Here is a 23,974-nt window from a genome sequence, read left to right on the forward strand (position 1 = left end):
TAAAGATGCTCCTTTTTTTTAGATTATGATAATTTAATAATTTTTACAAAGTCAAGTTTCCAACCTGAGTATCAACTACTCTCAGAAGGTTTTAATGCTGGTCTTCAAAAAGAAGATATAATCGGTTTATTTAAACTTCAAAACAAAGTAAATGATTACAACATTGAAGATACAATGCAACTATTTTGTGATACACAGAGATATAAAAAGAAATCAAAGCTGATAACTTGTATTCTTAGTGATAATACGGATGATATACCTTCTCCCCAAGATTTGGATAAATCAAAAAAGAACCTCGTTATCTTTGATGATTGTGTTAATGAGAGAAACCAAACGGTAATGGATAGCTGCAACACAAAAGGGAGACATTCTTCTTGTAATTGTATTTATCTTTGTCAATCATACTTTCTACTTCCTCGTCACTCAATAAGAAACAATGCTAATACTTTTATTTTATTCAAGTTAAATTCAATAGATATAAACAATTTTTGGAGAGACAATTGTTCTACATTATGTAGTAAAAAGGAATTTGGGGATTATATGAAGCACACAACTGAAAAATATAAATATATTGTTGTGAAACAAGATGAGATATTAAGGGATATATTTTTTATTTTATAAACAATTACATATATAAATGACAACTATTATTACAAATCTTATGGGTAAATCTGCTTCTGGAAAAAATTTCATAAATCAAGGTTCTTGTGTTGTACAAATGAGAATATTTTAAATTTGCTTAAAAAACACCATGTAGTTCATATTGTATCAACAACAACTCGACTTGGAGAAGCAATAAGACCTGGAGAAGTAGAAGGTGAAGATTATTTCTCTATTTCAATAGAGGAACATATGTGATTGAGGAATGAAGGTCAAATATTTGAAGAGGTTTCTCTTGGTACAACAAAATATTCACATTGTAAGAGTGACTAAAGGAACCTAAAATCTGGTGGGCTTGGGATATTAGAAACTAATCCAGAAGGAATGAGAGAAATTATGAAACATCTGAATGGTTATGGGGTTAAGATTTTATCATTCGGTTTTGATGTTTATGAACAAACTCAACGCAAATGTATGAAAAGCAGAGATACAAGTATTAGTGAAGAAGAAATTACAACTCGTATTTATGTCAATAAATAATTTGATAAAATACTTAAAGAAAATGATTTATTTGAACACATCTACTTTAATGATGAAGAAAAGGAAAATTTCCCTGTTGATCTTTACAATTCATTAAATGACATTTTCCAATAAATAAATGGATGCGAAAGAAAGAGCAAGAAGAATTAAGGAGCATCAAGAGTTTGTTTCAAAAGTTGAAAAACAACAGGAAGACATAAAGAAGAAACACAGACAGAAACTAACGGGTGAAGAAGCATTTGAAAGAAAACAAGAGAAATTTTTTAAACCACTTTTAAAAACTTCCCATGAAAAAATTATAGATGCTTCCACAGTTCCCACCATAGAATATACTCCAATAAAACTTCAAATGTTAAAAGATTTCAGTCAAATGACGGAGAAAGAATTAGAGCATATAGAAGAATTAGAAGATGATGATGAAGGATTATTTCAACAACTGAAAGAGATTAATCAACCCCCTGATTATGTTGTGAATGCTCTTCAAAACAATGAATATTCAGCAGATTCAAAAACCAAAGCAGGACTCATTCCAACAGAACAACCAGCAATAGTTCATCTTGTTCAAGAAAAGGTATTGATATTTAATGATGAATTAAGTTTATTGAGTTCTGCCCAACCCCCTGTTAAACTAACTCCGAGATTAATGCTTCTTCTAACAAAGATGGAAAACAAGATTCAACTGTGAGGGATGAATCAAAGTATTTTTGATCAACCATTGGACATGGAAAATAAGGATGATATAGTATATATTAATCTGCTGGACTCTCTTAATTATAGGGTTCGTCTATCTGGTAAAAGTTGGAACAATGAGAAGGAGAAACACATTATTCAGGCTTTAAGTAGGCTTGGTTCAGGTGTTAGTTTTCTTCTAAATGACCCATCACAATTAGTTAATAGACTGTTATTGCTGTTAGGTAGTAAGAAGGCTGGAAATAACAATTGTTTTTATGAAACATCAGCCATTTAAGACCAGTTGATGAACATGAAAATAATTAATAAATGTCAATACAAAGACATTTTATCTCATATTAAAATAAGATGAGAAGCACAATCCTTCATTTTAATTTCACAACAAGCGACCACACATCTTCATTCCCATACCCACTACAACTTGACGCCTCATATTCTTTTGTTGCGTGTGTTCAATGCTGATGAGACCAGCCTGTTTTGGAAAAAAAAGGCCAACACGAACTTTTATCTCGAAGCACGAGGGGACAGCATCGGGATTCAAGGCCGCAAAGGACTGGGTACCTCATCACTTCTGCGAAAACGCGAAAGGTGACGGTATGAAGAAGCCCATGATGCTGTTCTGTTCCCTGAAATCGTCTGCTCTCAAGGGCAAGAACAAGCACACGCTGCCTGTGTTTTGGAGGGCACACAGGCAGGTGTGAGTGATGGCAGCCATTTTCATGGACTGGTTACATAATGAAACGGAAGACCAAGAAGAAACCTGAAGAAGTAAAGTGCAAAGATGGAGTCATAAGAAGGATGTTTCATCCCTCAGTTGGAGAGGTACTTGGCGGAGCAAAACCTTGCGTTCAAGGTTCTCCTGCTCATCGACAACGCTCTTGGCCACACCGGGGACCTGAAAGTGGTTCACCCGAATGTCGAGGTGATCTTCCTGCCACCTAACACCACCACCCTGATCCAGCTGCTCAGCCAAGGGGTAATCTCCACTTTAAAAAACCTATTACACCCAGAGCTCACCATCAGCCAATGTTATGAGTTCAACATAGCCCACTGCATCGGCGCAATCAAAGAGTTGCTGGACGAGGTTATAGCCATGTTGTGGAGACCATAGCGCTTCTTGAAGTGGTCCTCGTCCTTGCCAGAGAAAGCTCAGAGTGCAGAGTGAGAGGAAGAAGAATGGGAGGACAGAAGTGCAAGTGTACAGGAAAGAGTCGCCAAAGAACTTGTCTTTGTCCTCAAAGCTTGGCCTGCGAGGAGCAGAAAGCACATAATGCGGAGAAGGGCAGTGTGGAAAGCCCAGAACGTGCTTTGGTTCGTGGGGAACTGCTGGATATGGGGGCCCAGCAGTAACGGAGTTGCTTGCAGCTAGCATATCTGTGACGCCTTAGACGACTTGCCTACAGAGCCTGGGCACCTCAGGGACGTGGCTGCATGTCACATCGCCATGGCCAATCTGCCTCATTCTCTAGTATATTTGGAATGGTGCAGCCCCAACAGGCTGTGTGAGGTGAGGGAGAAAAGAAAAGACCCTACTTTTCTTTTCTCCATACTTTACATTTTTTTTCTTCTCAAGTTTTTCTTCTCGTCTTCTCCTTCCCTGATTTCAATGATGGCCATGTGTCCCTTGTGTAAGTTAGATTGCATAAGAAAGAATATGTGTACGGTTAAATATGCTCTTATGTGCCTTTTGCTTTCTTGTGTATAAATACTAGCTTTGAAATGATTGCTTGTGTGTGTAAATAAATAATTGTTTGTTGTTATTTCCAATCTGTCTCAGTTGTCTTTTCCTTCATTGGTCTGACACAGTGTACAAGTATAGTTGGATGGGAAGTTGTACTCCACCTGATTTGCTCTGTTAGCCGGTGCTGCACCTACTATATCTGTTCCGCTCGGCAGCTAGATGGAGGTGGAAACACTGTCTCAGGCGTCGTTCTAGAATATCCCATAAATGCAAGATTGGGTTCAGATCTGGTGACAGAGAAGGCCATGACATATGCATAACATCAGTGTCATGCTTATCAAACCAATGGGCGACCACACGTGTTCTGTGGATGGGGGTATTGTCATCCTGGAAGACACACCTCCCAGCAGCAACTGCAACATGGGGTGCAGAATGATCACTCAGTACCTTACGTAATGATTGGCATTGGCCTTGTCCTCGAAGGAAATGACTACACCCAAACCATGCAGGAAAATGCACCCCACAACATCACAGAACCAGCAAAACCCTTCATTACTGGAACCAAGCACTCAGGGTTGTGGAGTTATTTAGGTTGGTGCAACACGTGCACTCGCCCATTTGTCAAGAACATGGTGAAGGATGATTCATCAAACCATATTGCATTTCTCCACTGCTCATTAGTCCATTGCCTGTGCTCGTTGCACCACTGAACTCGCAAACGTGCATTGCCAAGTGTGATGAGCGGTTTGTATCATGCAAGCCAACTATAGTGTTCTGCTCTGTGGAGTTGTCAGAGGACCGTTTTTAATAAAACTGGCTGCTCGTGCCCCAGGTTGAAATTTATAGTCCATTGATCTGCAGTTGCTACCCTGCTTTGTCTTGCACTTCAAATGAATGCATGGATATCACAATCCGAGAGTATGCGCTTCCACCCACTGTTGCCCTTTGCTGATGATGTCTTTCCCTGGGAGTTCCATGCTGACATCACCTGAGACACCGTTGCACGTAAAACATCAGCGAGTTGAACTGTATTTGTCACTAAAGCTCCTGCCAAACGTGCCCCAACAATCACCCCTCTTTCAAAGTAACTGAGGTTTCTGTTCCCTACTGTTTTGTCCTCCCCTCTTGTCTCACGGCCCCCTTCCTGTGCATTGAGTGTTAGCTCTCATACGAGCCTTGACAATGTATACAAAAAGGTCTCTTGCAGCCATGCAAGCTATAATTACAGGCATCCAGGCCTGTGCAGCATTTTTATACATGACCGAAAGCATGCTGGGATGTTATTTGCTATATTAACACATGGACAACACCTGTGTGGAAGCCGTTGATTTCAATATACTTGGTGTCCCTCATTTACCCAGATATTTCCATTATTTTGTCCACTACTTGTGTGTGTGTATATGTATATATATATATATATATATATATATATATATATATATATATATATATATATATATATATATATATATATATATATATATATATATACTGAAACGCAAAAGAAACTTACCACTTCTTTGAAATGTAATAAAATTGTAACAGTTCAAAATAAAACAAACCAACAATTGCTAATTGAAACATTGGCATTTTATTGATGACATGTCAAGTTTTTGACCAAGATACACCATCTCATAAGTTTGTTCAACAGTACAGAACAGCACAGGGTGCAATGTCAGTCCCTTTTCAATAGTGTGTGTGGCCACCATTGTTTTGGATACAGGCAGTGCATCGTCGGCGCATACTGCCTACTAGTCTTTGGATGGATTGCTGCTGGATTCTGTCCCACTCAGTCCTCAATGTCTGAAGCCATCTGACTTAGGACCATCTGCCTTTCCTGCCTTGCAGTAGTGACTCTTGGCCTCCCTGATCGAGGTCTGTCATCTGCAGAGTTGTGGAGGGTGTCTCTGTCCACCAGGGCCGATATCGTCTGGTGTGAACAGCCAAGGCAACGTGCCACCTCAGGGTAGCTCAATCCGCCTTGCAGTATGCCCAAGGCACACTGCCGTTGATCCCTTGACAATCGTGGCATGTTGATTGAAATGCCCATTTTGCACTGGCCTTTTTAAAGCCAATATCAAGACATCATGTGCAGCTCATTAAAATCATCCTGTACCCCTTGGCTAATCACTGACAGTCAAAACGGCTGTTGAACAGCTGTGCTATGAAGTGACCATTGAAGGTTCAAGTGACCATCCGTGACCGTTTTGTCTGACAGTGAGGACACTATTGTCCACAAATAAGTACACACATTTACTACACGCAGTGTTATTGTTGATATTTGAAGGTTTAAAAGGTGGTAAGTTTCTTTTGCGTTTCAGTATATGTATATATACGTATATATATATATATATATATATATATATATATATATATATATATATATATATATATATATATATATATATATATGTTATATATATATATGTTATATACATACACAATATATATACACATATACATTCAGTATATACACTACCGGTCAAAAGTTTTAGAACACCCAAATTTTTCCAGTTTTTACTGAAATTTAAGCAGTTTAATGTTTCAATGCACTCTGAAATTAAAGCATAGAACAAACAAACAATTGCAGATAAAAAATAAATCATGGAATCGTTTTGTTGAACAAAATTTATTCTAAATTTTTGACTCATCAAAGTGGCCACCTTTTGCAGATATAACAGCCAAACATACTCGTGGCATTCTTTCGACAATGGAAATCAAATATTGTTCGGAAGGTTCTTCCCAACACTGTTGCAGAAGTTCCCACAAATGTGTTGCACTTGTAGGTTGCTTTGCTTTCACCATTCTGTCCAGTTCATCCCAAACCAGCTCGATGGGGTTTAAGTCTGGAGACTGTGCTGGCCATTCCATGATTTGAAGCCTACCGTCTTGTTCTTTTCTTCTAAGGTAGTTCTGACAGAGCCTGGAGGTATGTTTTGGGTCATTATCTTGCTGTACGATGAACCCCTGACCAACTAGGCATAGACCAGAGGGTATTGCATGGCGCTGCAAAATGCTGTGGTAGCCCTTTTGGTTCAGGGTGCCAGTCACTGTGCAAGTAGCCGACTCTGGATCCAGCAAAAGAGCCCCAGATCATCACGCTTCCTCATCAATGTTTGACAGTTGGTGTCACACACTGAGGAACCATCCCTTTCGACTACTCGACGGTGTACCAAAACCTTGCTTGATGAACCAAAGATTTCAAATTTTTATTTATCGGTCCATAAGACCTTCTTCCAGTTTTCAGTAGTCCACTGGTGGTGCTTCATGGCCCAGGCAAGCCTCTTTTTCTCATTTTGCAATCTTAGCAATGGCTTTCTTACGAAGCTGCTGTCCTGTGAGCCACCTATCACGCAAGCTGTTGACTCTCAGAAACTTGTCTTCTGATTGTGTTGTGGCTTTGGGTCTCCCAGACCTCTTCCTGTCAGAGTTTCCTCCAGTTTCCAAGTACCTTTTGATGGTGTAGGAAACTGTACTCACTGACACCTTGGCTTTCTTTACAATTTCTCTCAAGGAAAGACCAACACGTTTAACGGTTATAATGGTCTGTCTGTCTTCCTTTGTTAATTGTCTTTTTCTCACCATTATGACAGCAACATACTACTTTCTGCAGTGCAATATTGTCCAAATAATGCTTCAGAGGGTGTAACAACACAGTCTGTTCCAACACTGCTTTTATACAGACAGAGGGTTTGTAACTAATCAACAAAAGTTGGGACACTTGTAAGAATTGTTTGCATCAACTTTCAAGGCTTAATTTACTTCCATTGCTGCAGAACAGCTGCAGTTGCTAACCCATTACTTGTTCCCTGAAAAGGGCCTTTTTTACCAACTCTGAAATTTACATTATTTTTTTCAGTTTTTGGTAACTTAAACTTCTTTTTTTTTAACCTCTGGCAGTTTACCGCTTAGCTTTGTACCATTTCAGGTTATTCACTGGACTTGAACTGCTTAAATTTCAGTAAAAACTGGAAAAATGGTGGTGTTCTAAAACTTTTTACCGGTAATGTACACATGTACTTATACATGTATATTGATTACAGACACCAGGATGTGCTGCTGGTCACAAATGCTTCCTTCTTGTTTTTTCTATCTCTCTGTGCATCATTCACTTCAGAAAAATGGGAACACCTTTACAATTTGTTTTACAATACAATATTTGATGTGATTCTCATCAGATTTCTAATATATATCTCACGAGAAACCATTGGAGGTTTTTCGAATGGCAGGTTAGATTATTAAGTTGTCAATGAACTCTGAAGAGATGGCAAGTTTTTTTGGGTATGAGCAAGATGAAAAATTGATCGTGCAATATTTTTTTATAAAGCAAAGACACAAGGAGTTTGTTTGTGGAAATTGCCTTTAAGTCCCAAAAAGGAGTGGGCTTTCGACGTCGAGTGGTGAATGTACCAGAAATGTCAGTGTGACTACTTTAGTTCCCACATAGTTTGAGTGGAATGCTACAGATTGTTATTAACATATAACACCAGCACAATCCAGAATGGCAAGGGGCAGCTGTAGGTTTGATCAGTGTGCGTTGGCTCAATCACTATGCTGCCCTACTCACATGTTAATCAGACCATGTTGTAAAGTCAAATGTCCATGATAATTATTTCATCTGGCATCTCTTCATTCACCATTGTGCAGGGTAGGAGTGTGTTAATGAAGGCGATAATGGAGATCCCAGGAGATAATGTGGGTGGATACAGTAATACTGGCAGGCACTGACTAGGCCTGAGAACTGATTGCAGACACCAAACAGGAAATGCCTTTTGTAATCTGTGTGTGTATATACCTGTCCCGGTCGGCATGCTCCCGCTGACAGGTGACTTCCCGCTCCAGCGCTTCACTCAACTGCTGATTTGCAGCCTCAACATCCTGTAACCGCTCAAGGGTCTCTTCCAGACGCTCCAGATGCAAAGTTGGATCTAGGAGCATTGAGTAAGGGTGTGATTGTGGCCAATGATAAGAGCAAAGACAGCAAAAGAAAGAAAAATTATGCAAAAATCATGAGCAGCATATGGTGGTCGTATGGCAGCTTAGCTTATGGGGTAGCTATCATTTCTTGAAGTGCGACTGTGTCGCTGATGCAGTGCCCCCTACCAGTACACACACTGGAACTGGTACTCATTTTGCTGACCTCGGAAGGATGACAGGCTGAGTCAACTCCCTGGTATATTAATTAAGCAGCCAACGGGGCTTAAACTCAGGGCCCTAGGATCCCAAGCCACCACCCTAACCACTGAGCCAACACCAGGCTCGCAGCATATCATGAAATACATTCTGTTTCACCAGCATACAACATCACTGCATCATCAGAAACTTTCAGGTTTGACATTGAAGCTGGAGACTGCTGATTGAAAGCCAAGATGAGCAGAACACATATCCAGATGCTATAACACTAAACTGATTTTCGAAGCAAATAGGTTTCTTTCCAGATCTTAATAAACACAATGTCCAAGTGAGAATGTAAAGAAAACCAAACAATGACAGAGAGGATATTGCAAGAGGGGTAAAGGGTAGCCTAGTAGTGAGGACATATCTGATAGGATGGTGGAAAGGTAGCACACTTAACTTTGAGCTGTCCAATCTGAGTTTGATTATTGGCTTGACTATAACATTTTGGATTGGTGCTTCAAAAACAGGATGTTGCATCAAATAGCATGCTGTCCATCAGAAGGACATGAAGCTGAGGCTGAGGACCCGTAAGTAGCAATAGCTGGGAGATGTTAAAGATTCACCAGCATCATTGGTGAAGCATAGGCGAGTTATCACCGGCACCCTGAATAAATTACAAATTCCTATTCTAAGCTGCAGGCATCAAGTGATCTGATCTTCTCGAATATTCCTAAATACCAAGTTACACTGTTTGCCATCTCGGAGTGTGGTTGCTGTGCTGGCAGCAGCTCCTGCACTGTAAACAATTCACTGCACCCAGGTGTTCGCACATCACATGTGAACAGCCATCTTTGGCGACAAAGAGCAACTATTACAAAACAGTGGTATGGACAATCGACTGTGTACCAGAGATGGTGATTCAAGTCTGACTAAATATACAAGTATGAAGGTTCATAAGCGTCTGGAAATCAAGGTCATTCAAAAAAAAACCGTACCTATCGCTGCCAGATTTTATTATTATTGTAAAATAGCCCCAGATATGTTAGTAATAACCTTCAAGGAACAGGTAATCTGCATACCTGGTCTGATCTAGAAGTCTGGTCCGATCTACAAGTGGTACCAATTTAGACTGGTGGGTGATTCACTTAACACTCCCAGGGAAACTTGGGATTGGCCCAAAATTCTACCTATGAAAAGGCAGTGCCATCCACATCTCCTTAATCTATTTAAGAGAAAAACAAACACAAAAACACGATATTACAAGTTCGCACAACAGAAAGTGTCACAGCTATTAAATAGCAACAGTATGAGAAATAATCATTCATGACCCGTTTCCTTCCATAATTCGCTCTCCTAATTCCTTGCTTTTCAAATCATTCTTGTTTACATAAGTCAGCAGAAAAGCTCAATGGATTACAGTTGCTTCACATGTTCCGTACGATCATTGGACAAAGGAAGCGACAATCCAGCGGTAATTGCATGAATAAAAAATGGGCGCTTTTGGTGTGAATAGTCATATTTAAGAATGACATAGCGTGAATACATGTTGACGGCAATTATCAATTGCACATAAAACATTTTTACCTGCGCCCCCGAAGGCAGACGGAGGTTATGTATTCCTCCTTGTTTGTTACATGTGAAAATCGAAAATTTTTCAAGTGTATTTGTTGGTCTTGTGCATTGTCTGTCTGTCTGTCAATCACCTACAGGTCACAATTCTAAACCAATCTTCACAAAAAATCTCACCACCTGGTGAAGTTTGTCATCAGCAAGAAGCCTATTGTTTTTGAGGCCAAAGGTCAACAGCTTTGTCGAATATCTAAAATCATAAATTTTCATCCGATTGACTTGAAATTCGAAGAGGATTTGCATATTTGATCACTGAATTTAACAACCAATTATTTTTAAGGTCAAATTTGTTTTATGAATTTCGCAAGTATCGTCGTGCTATGCATGACATCTTTGTTTGTTTGTTTGTCTAAGAGCAGGATATCTCAAAAAGTTAATGACGGATTCGGACGAAACTTGTTGAACAGGTTGAGTGTGTCATAAGAACGAATTGCTTAGATTTTTGTGAAGATCCAGATCTGGATAGTGGAGTTTTTAAAATGATTCTTCACCATTGAGAGATGGGGTCAAAAACGATACAGAAAACACGATATCTCAAAGTTATGGATGGATTTGGACGAAACTTGGTGGATGAGTTGGGTAGGTGACAAGAGCAAGCTGATTCAATTTTGGTTAAGATCCAGATACAGATCCAGCCTATCAGTGGGATGCAAACCGTCAACTGTTGAGCCTGGATTAAATGTAACTAGAACGGTACTCGGTAGAGCGCATACCTCTGCCCACGCAATGCCAGATCCAGTAAAACATATCAAGCCCAACATTTTATTTAAATATCATGCTATATATAATTTTTGGACCCATCTCTCAATGGTGAAGAATCACTTTAAAAATTAAAAAATTCCAGTAGTTGGATCCGGATCCAGATCTTCACCAAAATCTAATCAGTCTGTCTTTGTCACATACACCCAACCTGTCCACCAAATTTAATCCGAATCCATCCACAACTTTTTTGACATATCCTGCACACAGACAAATAAACAGACAGACATGGGTGAAAACATAACCTCCTTCCACTTTTATTGGTGGAAGTAATAATAAGCATTTTAGATTGCAGGCGAAAGAAATGCAAACCCAATGACAGCAAACAGGTTATGTTGGAATAGCAAAACATGATTTTACATTGTGAACTTTGTGAATACAGTGTATTAAAATTTGATTATATTAAATTTAAGTGAGTTTGACTGAGCTTTTTAAACAATATTTTATTAAAAACTAGAATGGCAGTCTTCGACATTGTGATGTCGACAGATATGCCTCTGCCCACATTATTACATCATTATCCATACCATACTTGCACAAAGTTTGATTTAAATCCCTGAACCGAGATTCAAAACATTAAATAATTCTGGCTGCCATTCCATGCGTCCGATCAGGTTGAAATTTAAAACATGTATTCCCCATGACCACTAGACCATAACTGCGACGTTTCGTGTTGATTGATGAAGCGGTTCAAGAGGAATAATTTTTTAAAACATTTTCGTTCAATCCAATATGGCTGCCAGACCATGTGACCTATTAATTATTTGTGAACACCCTGGTATCCCCAAGGCTTGGGGAACATGTGCGTGAAGTTTCCCCTCGATCTGTCAAGCCGTTCTGGAGAAGAAGATTTTCAAAGGTTTATTCTTCAAAAAATGAGAGCTGCCAAGCCATGTGACCTACAACATCATAGATGGAGAACTTTTTGTTCCTCGTGGATAGGCAATCATAGCTGTAAAATTTTGCCTCGATCTGGTCAACCGTTTCAGAGAAGAAGATTTTTGAAGGCTTTTATGTTAACAAAAAATATCGCTGCAAAACCACGTGACCGAAGACATCACCAATTTTTTTTCCCCCTTACAATTTATCCCGAGGTGACCCTCAAAAATTATCATACTGCTCGGATAAAGCATTCAATAGATGCAATTATGATGTTGTAACGATGCCATCTATGACATAATCAAAAAAAATCACACTTGTATCCCATGGGGAGTACTTGACATGTGCCAAGTTTAAATTTTTTTCTTTGGAGCGGTTTCTGAGATAGAAGTCCAAAGTTTTTCCTTTTTTCCAACATAGCTGCCACACCACGTGACCTATGACGTCATAATCATCCTTAAAACGTTCTGCATGTGTAATCGCACCTATGGTGAAAATTTTGTGTCAATCAGATAAGCGGTTGCAGAGAAAACAGAGAAAATTAGCACGGACGGACGTACGCACGTAAGCACGGATAGACAACCTGAAAACATAATGCCTCCAGCAACTTCGTCAGCCGAGGCATAAAAATTGTTAGCATTTCATAGATAGGATGATGTTTTAATTAATCAAATGTAATCGGTTTGAAAAATACAATAAAATGTTTGTTTCTATACAAAATGGAAAGAAAAATGTGCCCGAGGTCAGAAGGCAATGCGCTGACAGTGTGAAAGTGGGACAACACGTGGCCACAAGAGTATGAATGCACAGGAGGGGAGGGAAAGATAGAGAAGGAAACATCACAGCAACCTGCAAATAGATGTGGAGGGTTGAGGGTGTGTGTAAGAGGGTAGAAAATATCACGGGGAGGGATGGAGAGTGACCTGAGGTGGTGGTACACTGCTAACCTCGAAGCACTGGTCAAAGGAGTGGAGGTGAAATAGATACTTGAATTGTTTCACAAGGGCATTCCCATTATTATTAACCTCTGCCATCTTCGAAGATGGATGGAGGTTACTATTTTCACCCCTTTCTGTTTGTTTGTTTGTTTGTTTGTGAACAGTATTATGGAAAAACTCCTCGACGGATTTCGACGAAACTTGGTGGGGGGCGGTTAGGTATGGTCCAAGGATCATGCCATTAAATTTTGGACTTGGTCCCCCCCCCCAAAAAAAAATTGTTTGAGAAAAAATATATATATTTTTTTGCATTTCGACATGTTTTAAGTGATTTCCAAACCCCCCCCAAATTTTTTTTTTTTACCCCCCCCCAAAAATATAGAAAAATTATTTTTTTGCATTTCTACATGTTTTAAGTGATTTCCAACCCCCCCCCCCAAAAATAATTGTTAGAGAATTTTTTTTTTTGCATTTCTACATGTTTTAAGTGATTTCCAACCCCCCAAAAAATTGTTAGAGAAAAATTTTTTTTTTGCATTTCTACATATTTAAAGTGTTTTCCAACCCCCCCCAAAAAAATTGTTAGAGAACAAATTTTTTTTTTGCATTTCTACATGTTTTAAGTGATTTCCAACCCCCCCAAAAAAAAATTGTTAGAGAAAAAAAAATTTTGCAACTTTTTTTTTCAACAAAATTTCGATTTTTTTTTATTTTTTTTTGCATTTTTACATGTTTTAAGTGATTTCCACCCCCCCCCCCAAAATAAAAATGGAAAAAAGAACTTTAACTGTCAGCACTGTTGACATATTTAATGAATAAGATATAAGGTTCACTTCAGTGACCCAGCAGTATTGGCGGCGGAGGTTTTGCACTCTCCCGAGTGCTCCCCCTCTAGTTAGTATTGCCATTCATAGTCCCATCAGGTATGTTTTAGTATTCCCATCATTCCCATCCGGTATGGCCTGTTTAACATTCCTTTCTGAACTGAAGCCTCATGAAGCTCAGAACTCAAGTTCAAATCCCATAAGCTTATACTTCGATGTATTTGTTCATTGCTTACTAATGTCCATGCAAATTCATAATCATGCAAATTCAAATTCATAATCATGATTGATGTTGAATTACCCCTACAAGTCTTAGATCGATGTTAAAAGAAGGAGGGAGTTGCAAGAAGGATGTTGTTTACCTTGCATATGTGCTCTTTAAATACAGGTATTGAAGCTGTTGGAAGAATGGGTGATGTCCGAAAAAGGGTTTAAATTTTTTTTTTCATTTTGTGGCTTTTGAGATCAAAGTTCACAAAATTAATTATGGAGCACTGTTAGATAATTTCACTTCAACTTGCCACTGGGGTGTCAATCGGAGAAAAAATAAACTAGAATGGCACTCGGTCGGGTGCATACCTCGGCCAGGATGAACAGTTTACGTTTTGTGTCCCACTGATAGGCCGGACCTGCATGTGGACCTTACCCAAAACCTAATCTGCTTCGTCTTGTCATCCACCCAACTCATCCACCAAGTTTTGTCATAACACTTCCACAACATATCATGTTATATATCATTTTGGTCCTTTCTCTCAATGGAGAACAATCACTTTAAAAATTCTAGGATCCAAATCTGGATCTTCACCAAAATATAATCAATTTGTCCTTGTCACCCACCAAATTTCGTCTGAATTCGTCCATAACTTTTTGAGATCTGTTCACAGACAGGCAAACAGACAAACTAGAACGGCACTCAGTAGGGTGCATAACCATGCCAGGCTGAACAGTTTATGTTTTGTATCCCACTGATTGGCCGGATCTGGATCCGGACATGAACCAAAATCTAATTGGCTTGTATTTGTCACCAAACCAACTCATCCACCTAGTTTTGTCATAACTTGTCCACAACTTTTTTAAATACCATGCTATATATTGTTTTTGGCCCCATCTCTCAATGGTAAAGAATCACTTAAAAATTCGAAAATTCTCGTATCTGGATCAGGATTCGGATGTTCACCAAAATCGATTCAATTCTTCCTTATCACACATCCAATCTGTTCAGTAAGTTTCGTCCAATCCATCCATTGCTTTCTGAGATATCATGTTATATATCGTTTTAGCCCTGTCACTCTGCTGAAGAATCACTGACAAAAGTTCTCAGATCCGGATCCAGATTTTCACCAAAATCAATTATTCCTTGTCACCCATCCAACCTGTGCCCCAAATTTCGTCCGAATTCGTCCACAAGTTTTTGAGATATCCTGCTGAACAGGTGAACAAACAAACAAAGACAGACAGGGGTGAAAACATAACCTCCGTCCACCTTTGGTGGCAGAGGTAACAACACAAACAAATAACCACGTGATTAGAAATCATTTTCTGTCACAAACATTGGTTATAAATTAATTTTAACAAATGTATATTTTAAACTTAATCCTCTCTTATTTTATACTCAAGTGCAGACAGGGGAGTGTGGGGTGGGGTGGCCCATGCTACGTATCATACTGATCAGTGGCACAGTGGAAAATAGTATTAAATCAATACGACTGCAACTTGTCTGATTTGACATTAAATCACTGGGATATTTTCAAAATGTATTGGTTGTTGTTGGATTGCCGATGGCAAAAGCATGTTCCTGCTAAACTTGGGATTTCCATCAAAACTGCTGATTAACTTTCTCCCAAGAACACATTGGCCACATGATGACCCCATAAAATGAGATTTTTGAAGACGAGCTTCGTATATCTTCCAAAAGGTCAGAAAACAGCCTTTAAGGCCGATGGTCAAATAAGCATCAGATTTCGATCAAAGGTGGTGGATAACATTTCTCGATCTTATAGTCCCAGGTGAGTTACAGATGACAACGGTCTTGTTATTATATATCGTGACAGCCCCAAATATTGGTGTGACATAAACATAAATGCAACATAGACAATTCGAGGAAGTCCTTTGTAAGACTGCAAACAGAACAGCAAAGTTAATGTTTGACTCAAAGGAAAGTTTACTTCATGATACAACACCCTGTCCTTTTATCACGAGGACAGCAGTTTGTAATTGGCATCCAGTATGCTGGCAGGCACACTATCCCAATTAAGCAAACTATCACTGAGCAACTATATTATGGAACAACTGGGAGAATGAGATGGTTGATAAGTGATGAAGCAGGTTGAAGAGAGGGCTCTCAATATTTCCATCAAGGCATCCCTGACATCAGAACTTGAACAAGCAAGCAAATTGCATTTCTAGATCTCACATAATTTAGGTGTGTGTGTGTGTGTGTGTGTGTGTGTGTGTGTGTGTGTGTGTGTGTGTGTGTGTGTGTGTGTGTGTGTGTGTGTGTGTGTGTGTGTGTTAGTATTACATACGAGGAAGGATACGCAAAGACCAGAAAAGGATAAGTTATGAGGAGAGAGGAAATTGGGACCACACACTGTACAGAGCGATGGTGCTGCCTAAGCAGTCTCCTTGGCTATTGGGCACAATCCTGGACGGGTCACCACTCCAACACAGGATATCAACATGCTGGCACTCATTTTGCTGACCTCGGAAGGATGACAGGCCGAGTTAACCCCACCCGGTATCAATTCAACAGCTGAGCGGGATTTGAATTCAAGACGCTGGGATCCAAAGCCCACCACCCCAACAATTAAGCCAACACCAGACATAAGCTTTGAGTACGAGGCTACCACACCAAGCAGTACATAAAACTGCACACAGTTTCCATTCAAAAAAGAAAAATGCTTCCTTGTTTTAAAATAATGTTCATGCAATCAGAAGCTTTCTCTGTCTGTCTGTCTGTCTGTCTGTCTGTCTGTCTGTCTCTCTCTCTCTCTTTCTTTTTCTCTCTCTCTTTCTCTTTCTCTCTTTTTCTCTCTTCTTCTCTTTCTCTCTCCCTTATGCAAGGCCACATCTTTCAAGTTACAAACTACAAACTCGGGGTACAAATACAACTTTGTGTGCAGAGTAACATAGGCTATGTGGTCCCGGCTTCACGCGGCGGTGTGGGAAGCAGGGAGGGGGGGGAGGGAGTGGGATGTGAGGATGGGGACGAGGAGCAGTGGGAGGGTGGTGGTTGGGGTGAGGGTGAGGGGATAAAGCACACTTTGCATAGGTAAATTTGTCTTCCTTTCCTTCTCACCCAAATTTTTTGGCAAATACAATGACCAATTGGTTCGTATGCCTGATGTTGGCTTAATGGTTAGGCTAGTGGGCTGGGGATTCCAGGATCCTGAGTTCAAATCCCACTCAACTGTTGAATTAATACCAGGTGGGGTTGACTCTGCCTGTCATCCTTCCGAGGTCAGCAAAATGAGTGCCATCATGCTGGTATACTGTGTCGGAGTGGCGACCCATCCAGGATTGTGTCCAATAGCCAAGGAGACTGCTTAGGCAGCACCAACGCTCTGCACAGAGTATGGTCCTAATGGATGGATTGAATTGGTTCGTCAGCGAAGTGACGGGTCGGCTCTGCTAGTCTATAATAATAAATGTCAGTGTGTGTGTGTGTGTGTGTGTGTGTGTGTGTGTGTGTGTGTGTGTGTGTGTGTGTGTGTGTGTGTGTGTGTGTGTGTGTGTGTGTGTGTGTGTCTCCTCCATACCTGCAAAACCATGAAACCTAGCGGCCTTTTACTTTGCATGCATACAAAGGGTACTCCAATGGAGTGCAGGAATGGAAACTGGGTGGGCCTATTTGGGTAAATTTAAACACCCTTTTTGAAGATAATTACCTCTGCCACCAAAGGTGAAGGAGGTTATGTTTTCACCCCTTTCTGTCGGTTTCTGCCCTTTCTATAACACGATATCTCAAAAAGTTGGGGATGGATCTAGGTGAAATTTTGTGGACAGGTTCAGTGTGTGACAAGGACGAAATGATAAGATTTTGGTGAAGATCCAGATCCGGATCTGGATACGAGAATTATTTAATTTTTTAAGTGATTCTTCACCATTGAGAGATCGGGCCAAAAACGATATAGTTCTGTATAGCATGATATTTCAAAAATGTATTAAGCCCGATATGTTATCGTGGATCAGGCATTGTGTGGCAGAGGTATGCGCTCTACCGAGTGCCCTTCTAGTTCACAGGATTGTATACAATGTTTTCTAAAAAGCCCAATTTATTTTTGGATTTCCACCCGGATACCTATATAATTAATTGGTGAGATTGTGAGCTCCGATCATCAAATATGGTATCAGATGTGAAAAAATAACTGTTAATTAGGATATTACAATGATGGGTAAGATCGGCAAAGAAGTCGAATGACGTCTCAAATGCGTTAATCTCCAATTATTCAAAAAACGAAAACAGGACAAACACAAACCATACATTGATTTAAAGGCAATGTTACTACTCATCGAACAAAAGAGACATATCTCTTAAAGGTCCCCTGACATGCAAAAGTACATAAATTTCATTTATATATGTCCGAGAGGAGCTTTTCATCATGATTTCAGATCTGACAATGTTTTTTCACAATACTCATTCTGTAAAATGTAAAATTAAAAAAACAAACGTCTTCGGGAACGCCCCTAAAAATTCTTCTGAAAGGGGCGTCACCCACATGACGTCAACTCCAGGATGACAAAGGCTGCACGTTAATTACTCAGGTGGGTGGTCTACGTGATTCTATTGGCTTGCTGTGTGTTTCCACATTTGATTGGTCGACTCAATCACTTCGTTCATTTCTGCTTTAAAAAAATCGAACATTTGATTTTGAATAATGGATGGCATGGACTTTCATTTGTCTGGTAGTGACAGTGAGTGTGAGAGAAATGAAGGACTTTGGTCTGAATCACATGGAGAATTGTCAGATAACGTAGTCGCGGGAGGTGAAGTTCAGGCAGCTGGAAATGAAGTACGGCCTTACCAGTTCAAGCCCGAAGCAGGACAAGCAGAGGAAAATGGCGATGAAATTCCTGGAGTTCATGATGATTGGGAGCACATCGAAGGAACACTCGGAAAAAAAACCAGCTGGTTAGACTAAATCCTATTCGTAATTCAATAATGTAAATTCGACTTGCATACTGCTCGATATCAGAAATATTTTAGTGAGGTGACGTGAACAGCGCAGCGGAGCGGACATGTTGCTCCACGGCGAAATAATCACAAACAAGGCCGGCGCATGTCATCGGCCGTATCTCTCCGCGCATAAAACGAAGCAATCTCGCTGTCCGGATACGGTGATAACTTGTGTGCAGAACACACCTTGCGACACAATTGTCTAGAGTAGTCCGATAAATCTGACGTTCTGTTGCATTTTTATTTATCTTATTCCTACTGTCGTCATGTAGTGCCAGTAGAAAACAATGAAGAAAAGAGAATAATAAAAGAATGCTACAGCACATCAGATTTATCGGACGAGTCGGACGGACGATGGATTTATCAGATTAGTCTAGATTCTTGAGTTGACAAGTAACTTGTGTTAGCATGCACACAATGTACAAGTCAATGCGTAAGAGTCCCGAGGATATGAGGCCGTGTAATAGGACAGATGAATTTGTCTTTCATAGTTGTGCCAACATATTTTTCTCTTTTCTTTTATTACAGTATTTTGGCTAAATGTTAATGAATAGCATGCCAATGGAAGCAGTACCTTCACTTTAGAATAAACCCATGTATGTCGAGTGCAGCCATACCTGGCTTGCATGTATGTAGAATCGTACCTATCCCAACAGGCTGGTTTCAACGAACAATTCAATAAGCTGCAAAATGTGGGTGCAGGTTTTTCACATTGTTTGATTTTAAAATTATCTCCTTGCGCCTTGAAATGATGCAATATTAATCGTTAGTATTTTACTTGTATGTCCTTGTAATTTTTTTATTTTTTGAATGGAAAGGTTCAACAGTCAAATTTTATATTTTGTGTACTGTCTTCGAAGTGGGTGCTGCAAATGACGTTCGTGTCGCTGGTGCCTTTCCAGTTTCCCCTCGTCAACTTCACTTTAGATGTCCATATTCTCCGACGATTATCATCTTTCGGGAATACATGGAGGCTTACACCGTCTTTGCTTGTATTGTCGCATCCTGCTACGATACATCTTGCAGGCATTTTCGAAAGTACGGCTAAAACTCTTTAAAACGTTCACGAAACAATCACTGGAATTAAGACGATCACAGAGATTGCACTAACATGTGCACAATGCATTTGTAGGTACTTTACAAGGCGCGCGACATCTTGACTCTCAAGTCAATCCACTCTGTGCGAGTTACTGTATGTGACGATTCGCTGAAGTCCATTTTTTTAAGGAGCGGGGCATAGCAAGTTGTGAATAGCTCCAGAAATTATCCAAATATTGCTCTAATAATCCCATTTTTGATTAAAAAAAAACATGGGTGATTTCTTCACTAGGAAGGTCAAGTTAATATATAAATAACAAGTTTATTTTGCATGTCAGGGGACCGTTAAGGTTAAAAGAAGAGTTTGAAGGAAAAAAGTTACCACCTCAGCTAACTTCTCCATATATACACGGTGCAAAAAATTTAAACACAAGTGATTTTGATCCGCATGTACAGGTTCTGGCCCTTGAGGGAAAAACATTCAATTTTTTCTACCCAAAAGCTTTCCAATAATATATTCCATTTTGTTGCTATTTCTGTTCAATATTTTGCATCTTGATGAATAAAATAATTGTCTCCAAATATGTGCTTAATTGTGGGAGTCCAAAAGATTTACATTAGATCCCGGGCAACAACGGGTACCTTTGTGGGAGGAGGGAGAGGAAGGGTGGAAGTGGGAGGAGGGAGGGGAAGGGGTACGGTGGGAGACCAGAGGAAGCAGGATGAGGTGGTAGGGGTGGTAGGAGACAGGGGAGAGTGTGGGAGGAAGGAGGGGGAGGGGTGGGAGGAGGGTCCCGGCGTTGCCAGGCAACGCTGGGTACCTTTGCTTGTCTATACTATAAGAGAGATGTTTGTATGTCTGTCTCTCTGTGTCGACATTTTTCTCAGAGATGGCCAAATGGATCTTTGCCAAACTTTCAGAGGTTCATCAGTCAGTGTTGGGGAGTGTCTTCGGCCAAATACATTTTGAATATTTTGAAGAAAAAAAAGTTAAAAAAATAAAAATCACTCTATAGTGTCAAATCCTTTGTTGACACAGTGCCTATAGAAAGTGTACACTCCCATTCAAAATTTTCCCTTTTGTTGCCTTATAGCCTGGAATTAAATTGCATTAAATCTGACTTTTTCCACCTTTATTTACACATCATAACCCGCAACTTCCAAGTGAAAAACAAATTCTACAAATTTCCGAAAAAGAAAAAATACAAAACTAGAATATGCTGGTTTGGTAAGTGTCCACGCCCCCTTATAATAACAATTCTAAATTAACTCAGGTGTAACCATTCACCTTCAGAATCACACACCAAGTTACTTGGCCTCCACCTGTGTTAAATTGTCGTGATTCTGATTATTTCAGAATAAAATCAGCTGTTGCTTAAGGTTTCCTCTGCTGGGTAGTGCATTTTGCAGCAAAGACTCAACCATGGAAACCAAGGAGCTTTCAAAAGACCTCTGAGATCAAGGTATGGAAAGGCACAAATGAAGGGATGGGTGTAAATATATTCTAAAGGCCTTGAATATCCCTTGCAGCACAGTCAAAACAATCATTAAGAAGTGGAAGGCGTATGGTACCACCAAGATCCTGCCTAGATCGGGCCGTCCCTCCAAACTGGATGACCAAGCAAGGAGGAGACTGACCAGAGAAGCCACCAAGAGGCCAATGGCAACTTTGAAAGAGCTACAGGCCTTTATTGTAAAGACTGGTCACTGTGTGCATGTGACAACAGTATCCCAAGCACTCCACAAGTCTGGTCTGTATGGTAGGGTGGCAAGAAGGAAGCCATTACTCGAAAAAGGCTACCTTGAGTCCTATTTGAGGTATGTGAAAAACCACTCGGGAGATTCTGAAGCCATGTGGCAAAAGGTTTTGTGGTCTGACAAAACCAAGATGGAACTTTTTGGCCTAAATGCAAAACGATACATTTGGCGCAAACCCAACACAGCACACCACCCAAAGAACACCATCCCTACTGTGAAGCATGGTGGTGGCAGCATCATGTTATTGGGATGTTTCTCATCAGCAGGGAGTGGGACACTTGTCAGGATAGAAGGGAAAATGGATGGAGCAAAATGCAGAAAAAATCTGAGAGGAAAACCTGCTGCCCTCTGCAAGAAAGCTGCAATTGGGATGGAAGTTCACCTCTGAGCATGACAACAACCCAAAGCACACAGCCAAAGCTCCACTGGAGTGGCGAAGGAACAAAAAGATAAATGTCCTTGAGTGTCCCAATCAGAGCCCTGACCTAAATCCAATCGAAAATCTGTGGCATGACTTGAAGCTTGCTGTCCATCAATGCTCCCCATAAAACTTGACTGAGCTTGAACAGTTTTGCTCAGAAGAATGGGCAAAAAATGCCCAATCAAGGTGTGCAAAGTTGGTAGAGACAACAACAGACTCACAACAGACCAACAGACTCACAGCTGTAATTGCTGTCAAAGGTGCTTCCACCAATTATTAACTCAGGGGGTGGACACTTATCCAACCAAGATGTTCTAGTTTTGTACTTTTGATTAATTTTCAGAAATTTGTTGAATTTGTTTTTCACTTTGAAGTTGTGGGTTACGAAGTGTAAATAAAGGTGGAAAAAGTCTGATTGAATACAATTTAATTCCAGGCTACAATGCAATAAAAGGTGAAAAATCTGAAAGGGGGTGTCGACTTTATGTAGACACTGTATGTGTAAGGTAATATTAAATGATCCCAACCCCATTCCATAATGAGTACAGGGAAGTGTTTTAGGCTCCTACAAAAAATGGGGAAAAAACTAAAATTTAATTTCTTCAAAATGCCAACAAGATTAGAATAGCACCGGGCAATGTCGCGTACCTCTGCTAGTTTGTAAAAGAAAATAAAAGGAACATTACATCTAAGAAATGAAACCTTTTTTGGAAGCCGATTTTATGGTTTATCTTTGTGATGAACGTGCATTTCAGAACTCGGCCATGTTGGATGTTTGCAAGTAAAATCATTCAGCCTTTTCAAAAAAACGGAACACAATGTGGAATTCCAAGAGTTTAAAACACATAAAGGTGAAGATTGTTATTTTGAGTTATGAGTGGAGCCGAATGTAGACAAGTCATCGGGATATTTTAAAGAATGTTCGTGGTGCTATAGGGTTGTGAAAAGATTGTTGTAATAAGCACTTTGTGAACTGCCTGAGGGTTTGTCCTTCAAAAATGTATGTGGCATTTTAAAAACTTCTCATCAGATAAAAATGTTGATCACATTTGTTTGGTGGAAAACAGGATACACAACATGATAGGAAAAAGTGACACCGATGATCAAAAATGCTAAATTAGAACGGCACTCGTAGAGTGCATTGTCTTGTCTCATTCTGAACAAAAACACCAACTGAAGATGCTACTATTATGGTGCATATACCCGTGTCATCCATGCACATTATTATGTCACATAGTTTATTGGCATGGGTTATGAAGGTCATAACTTTAATTCTTCACTCACATTGGGTCAAAGACCAGATATATATGAAGTTTCAGATTTTTCAGACAAGGATTTCAAGTCAACCAATTATGACTGGAATACAACTTCACCGATAACATCATCGTTATCACCTTATATACCCCATGAGAAGTTGACAATATATACCAAGTTTAAATTATTTTTGTTCAGCATTTTTGGAGAGAAGTCTCTATTTTTTTTTCCTTTAATCTGATATGGCTGCCATACCATGTAACTTATGACATCAGAGTTAGCAATAAATGATACTCCTATGTTTCTTAAGTTTTGCATCGATCGGACAAAGCAGTTACAGCCAAAACCATTTTTAAAGTGAAAAATATTAAGACGCGGACATACACACACAGCCACACAAAAACACACATACACACGTGCGCGCATGCACACACACACACACACACACACACACACACACACACACACACACACACACACACACACACACACACACACACACACACACGGGCATTGCAATGGTCTCGCATCCCCCTTTGGGATAAAACTAACAAAAATGCATGTGTACAACCCCTTCGCAACAATGTTCGTTCGAGCATGTTAAGGTGAATTGGGTGTGTGAGACAAGGATTCTTCCTTGGAATGGCTCACAGAGCTTCTAAATGAAGC

General features: G+C 39.9%; 1 protein-coding gene across 12 annotated transcripts in view; it reads right to left on the minus strand.

The window, feature by feature from the left end:
* The window catches only part of LOC147010889 (homeobox protein cut-like 1), a 379,867-nt gene that overhangs the window by 112,253 nt on the left and 243,640 nt on the right, over positions 1-23,974 (minus strand). For all 12 annotated transcript variants that reach the window (XM_085860303.1, XM_085860296.1, XM_085860299.1 and 9 more), the window contains one exon: positions 8,307-8,439. In XM_085860303.1, coding sequence (XP_085716429.1) covers positions 8,307-8,439 — 133 coding nt within the window. The remainder of the gene's footprint in view (positions 1-8,306; positions 8,440-23,974) is intronic.

Source organism: Eptatretus burgeri, chromosome 16 (assembly GCF_056783735.1).
Source record: "Eptatretus burgeri isolate ZD-2024b chromosome 16, Ebu_testis_v1, whole genome shotgun sequence".
Lineage (NCBI taxonomy): Eukaryota > Metazoa > Chordata > Myxini > Myxiniformes > Myxinidae > Eptatretus > Eptatretus burgeri.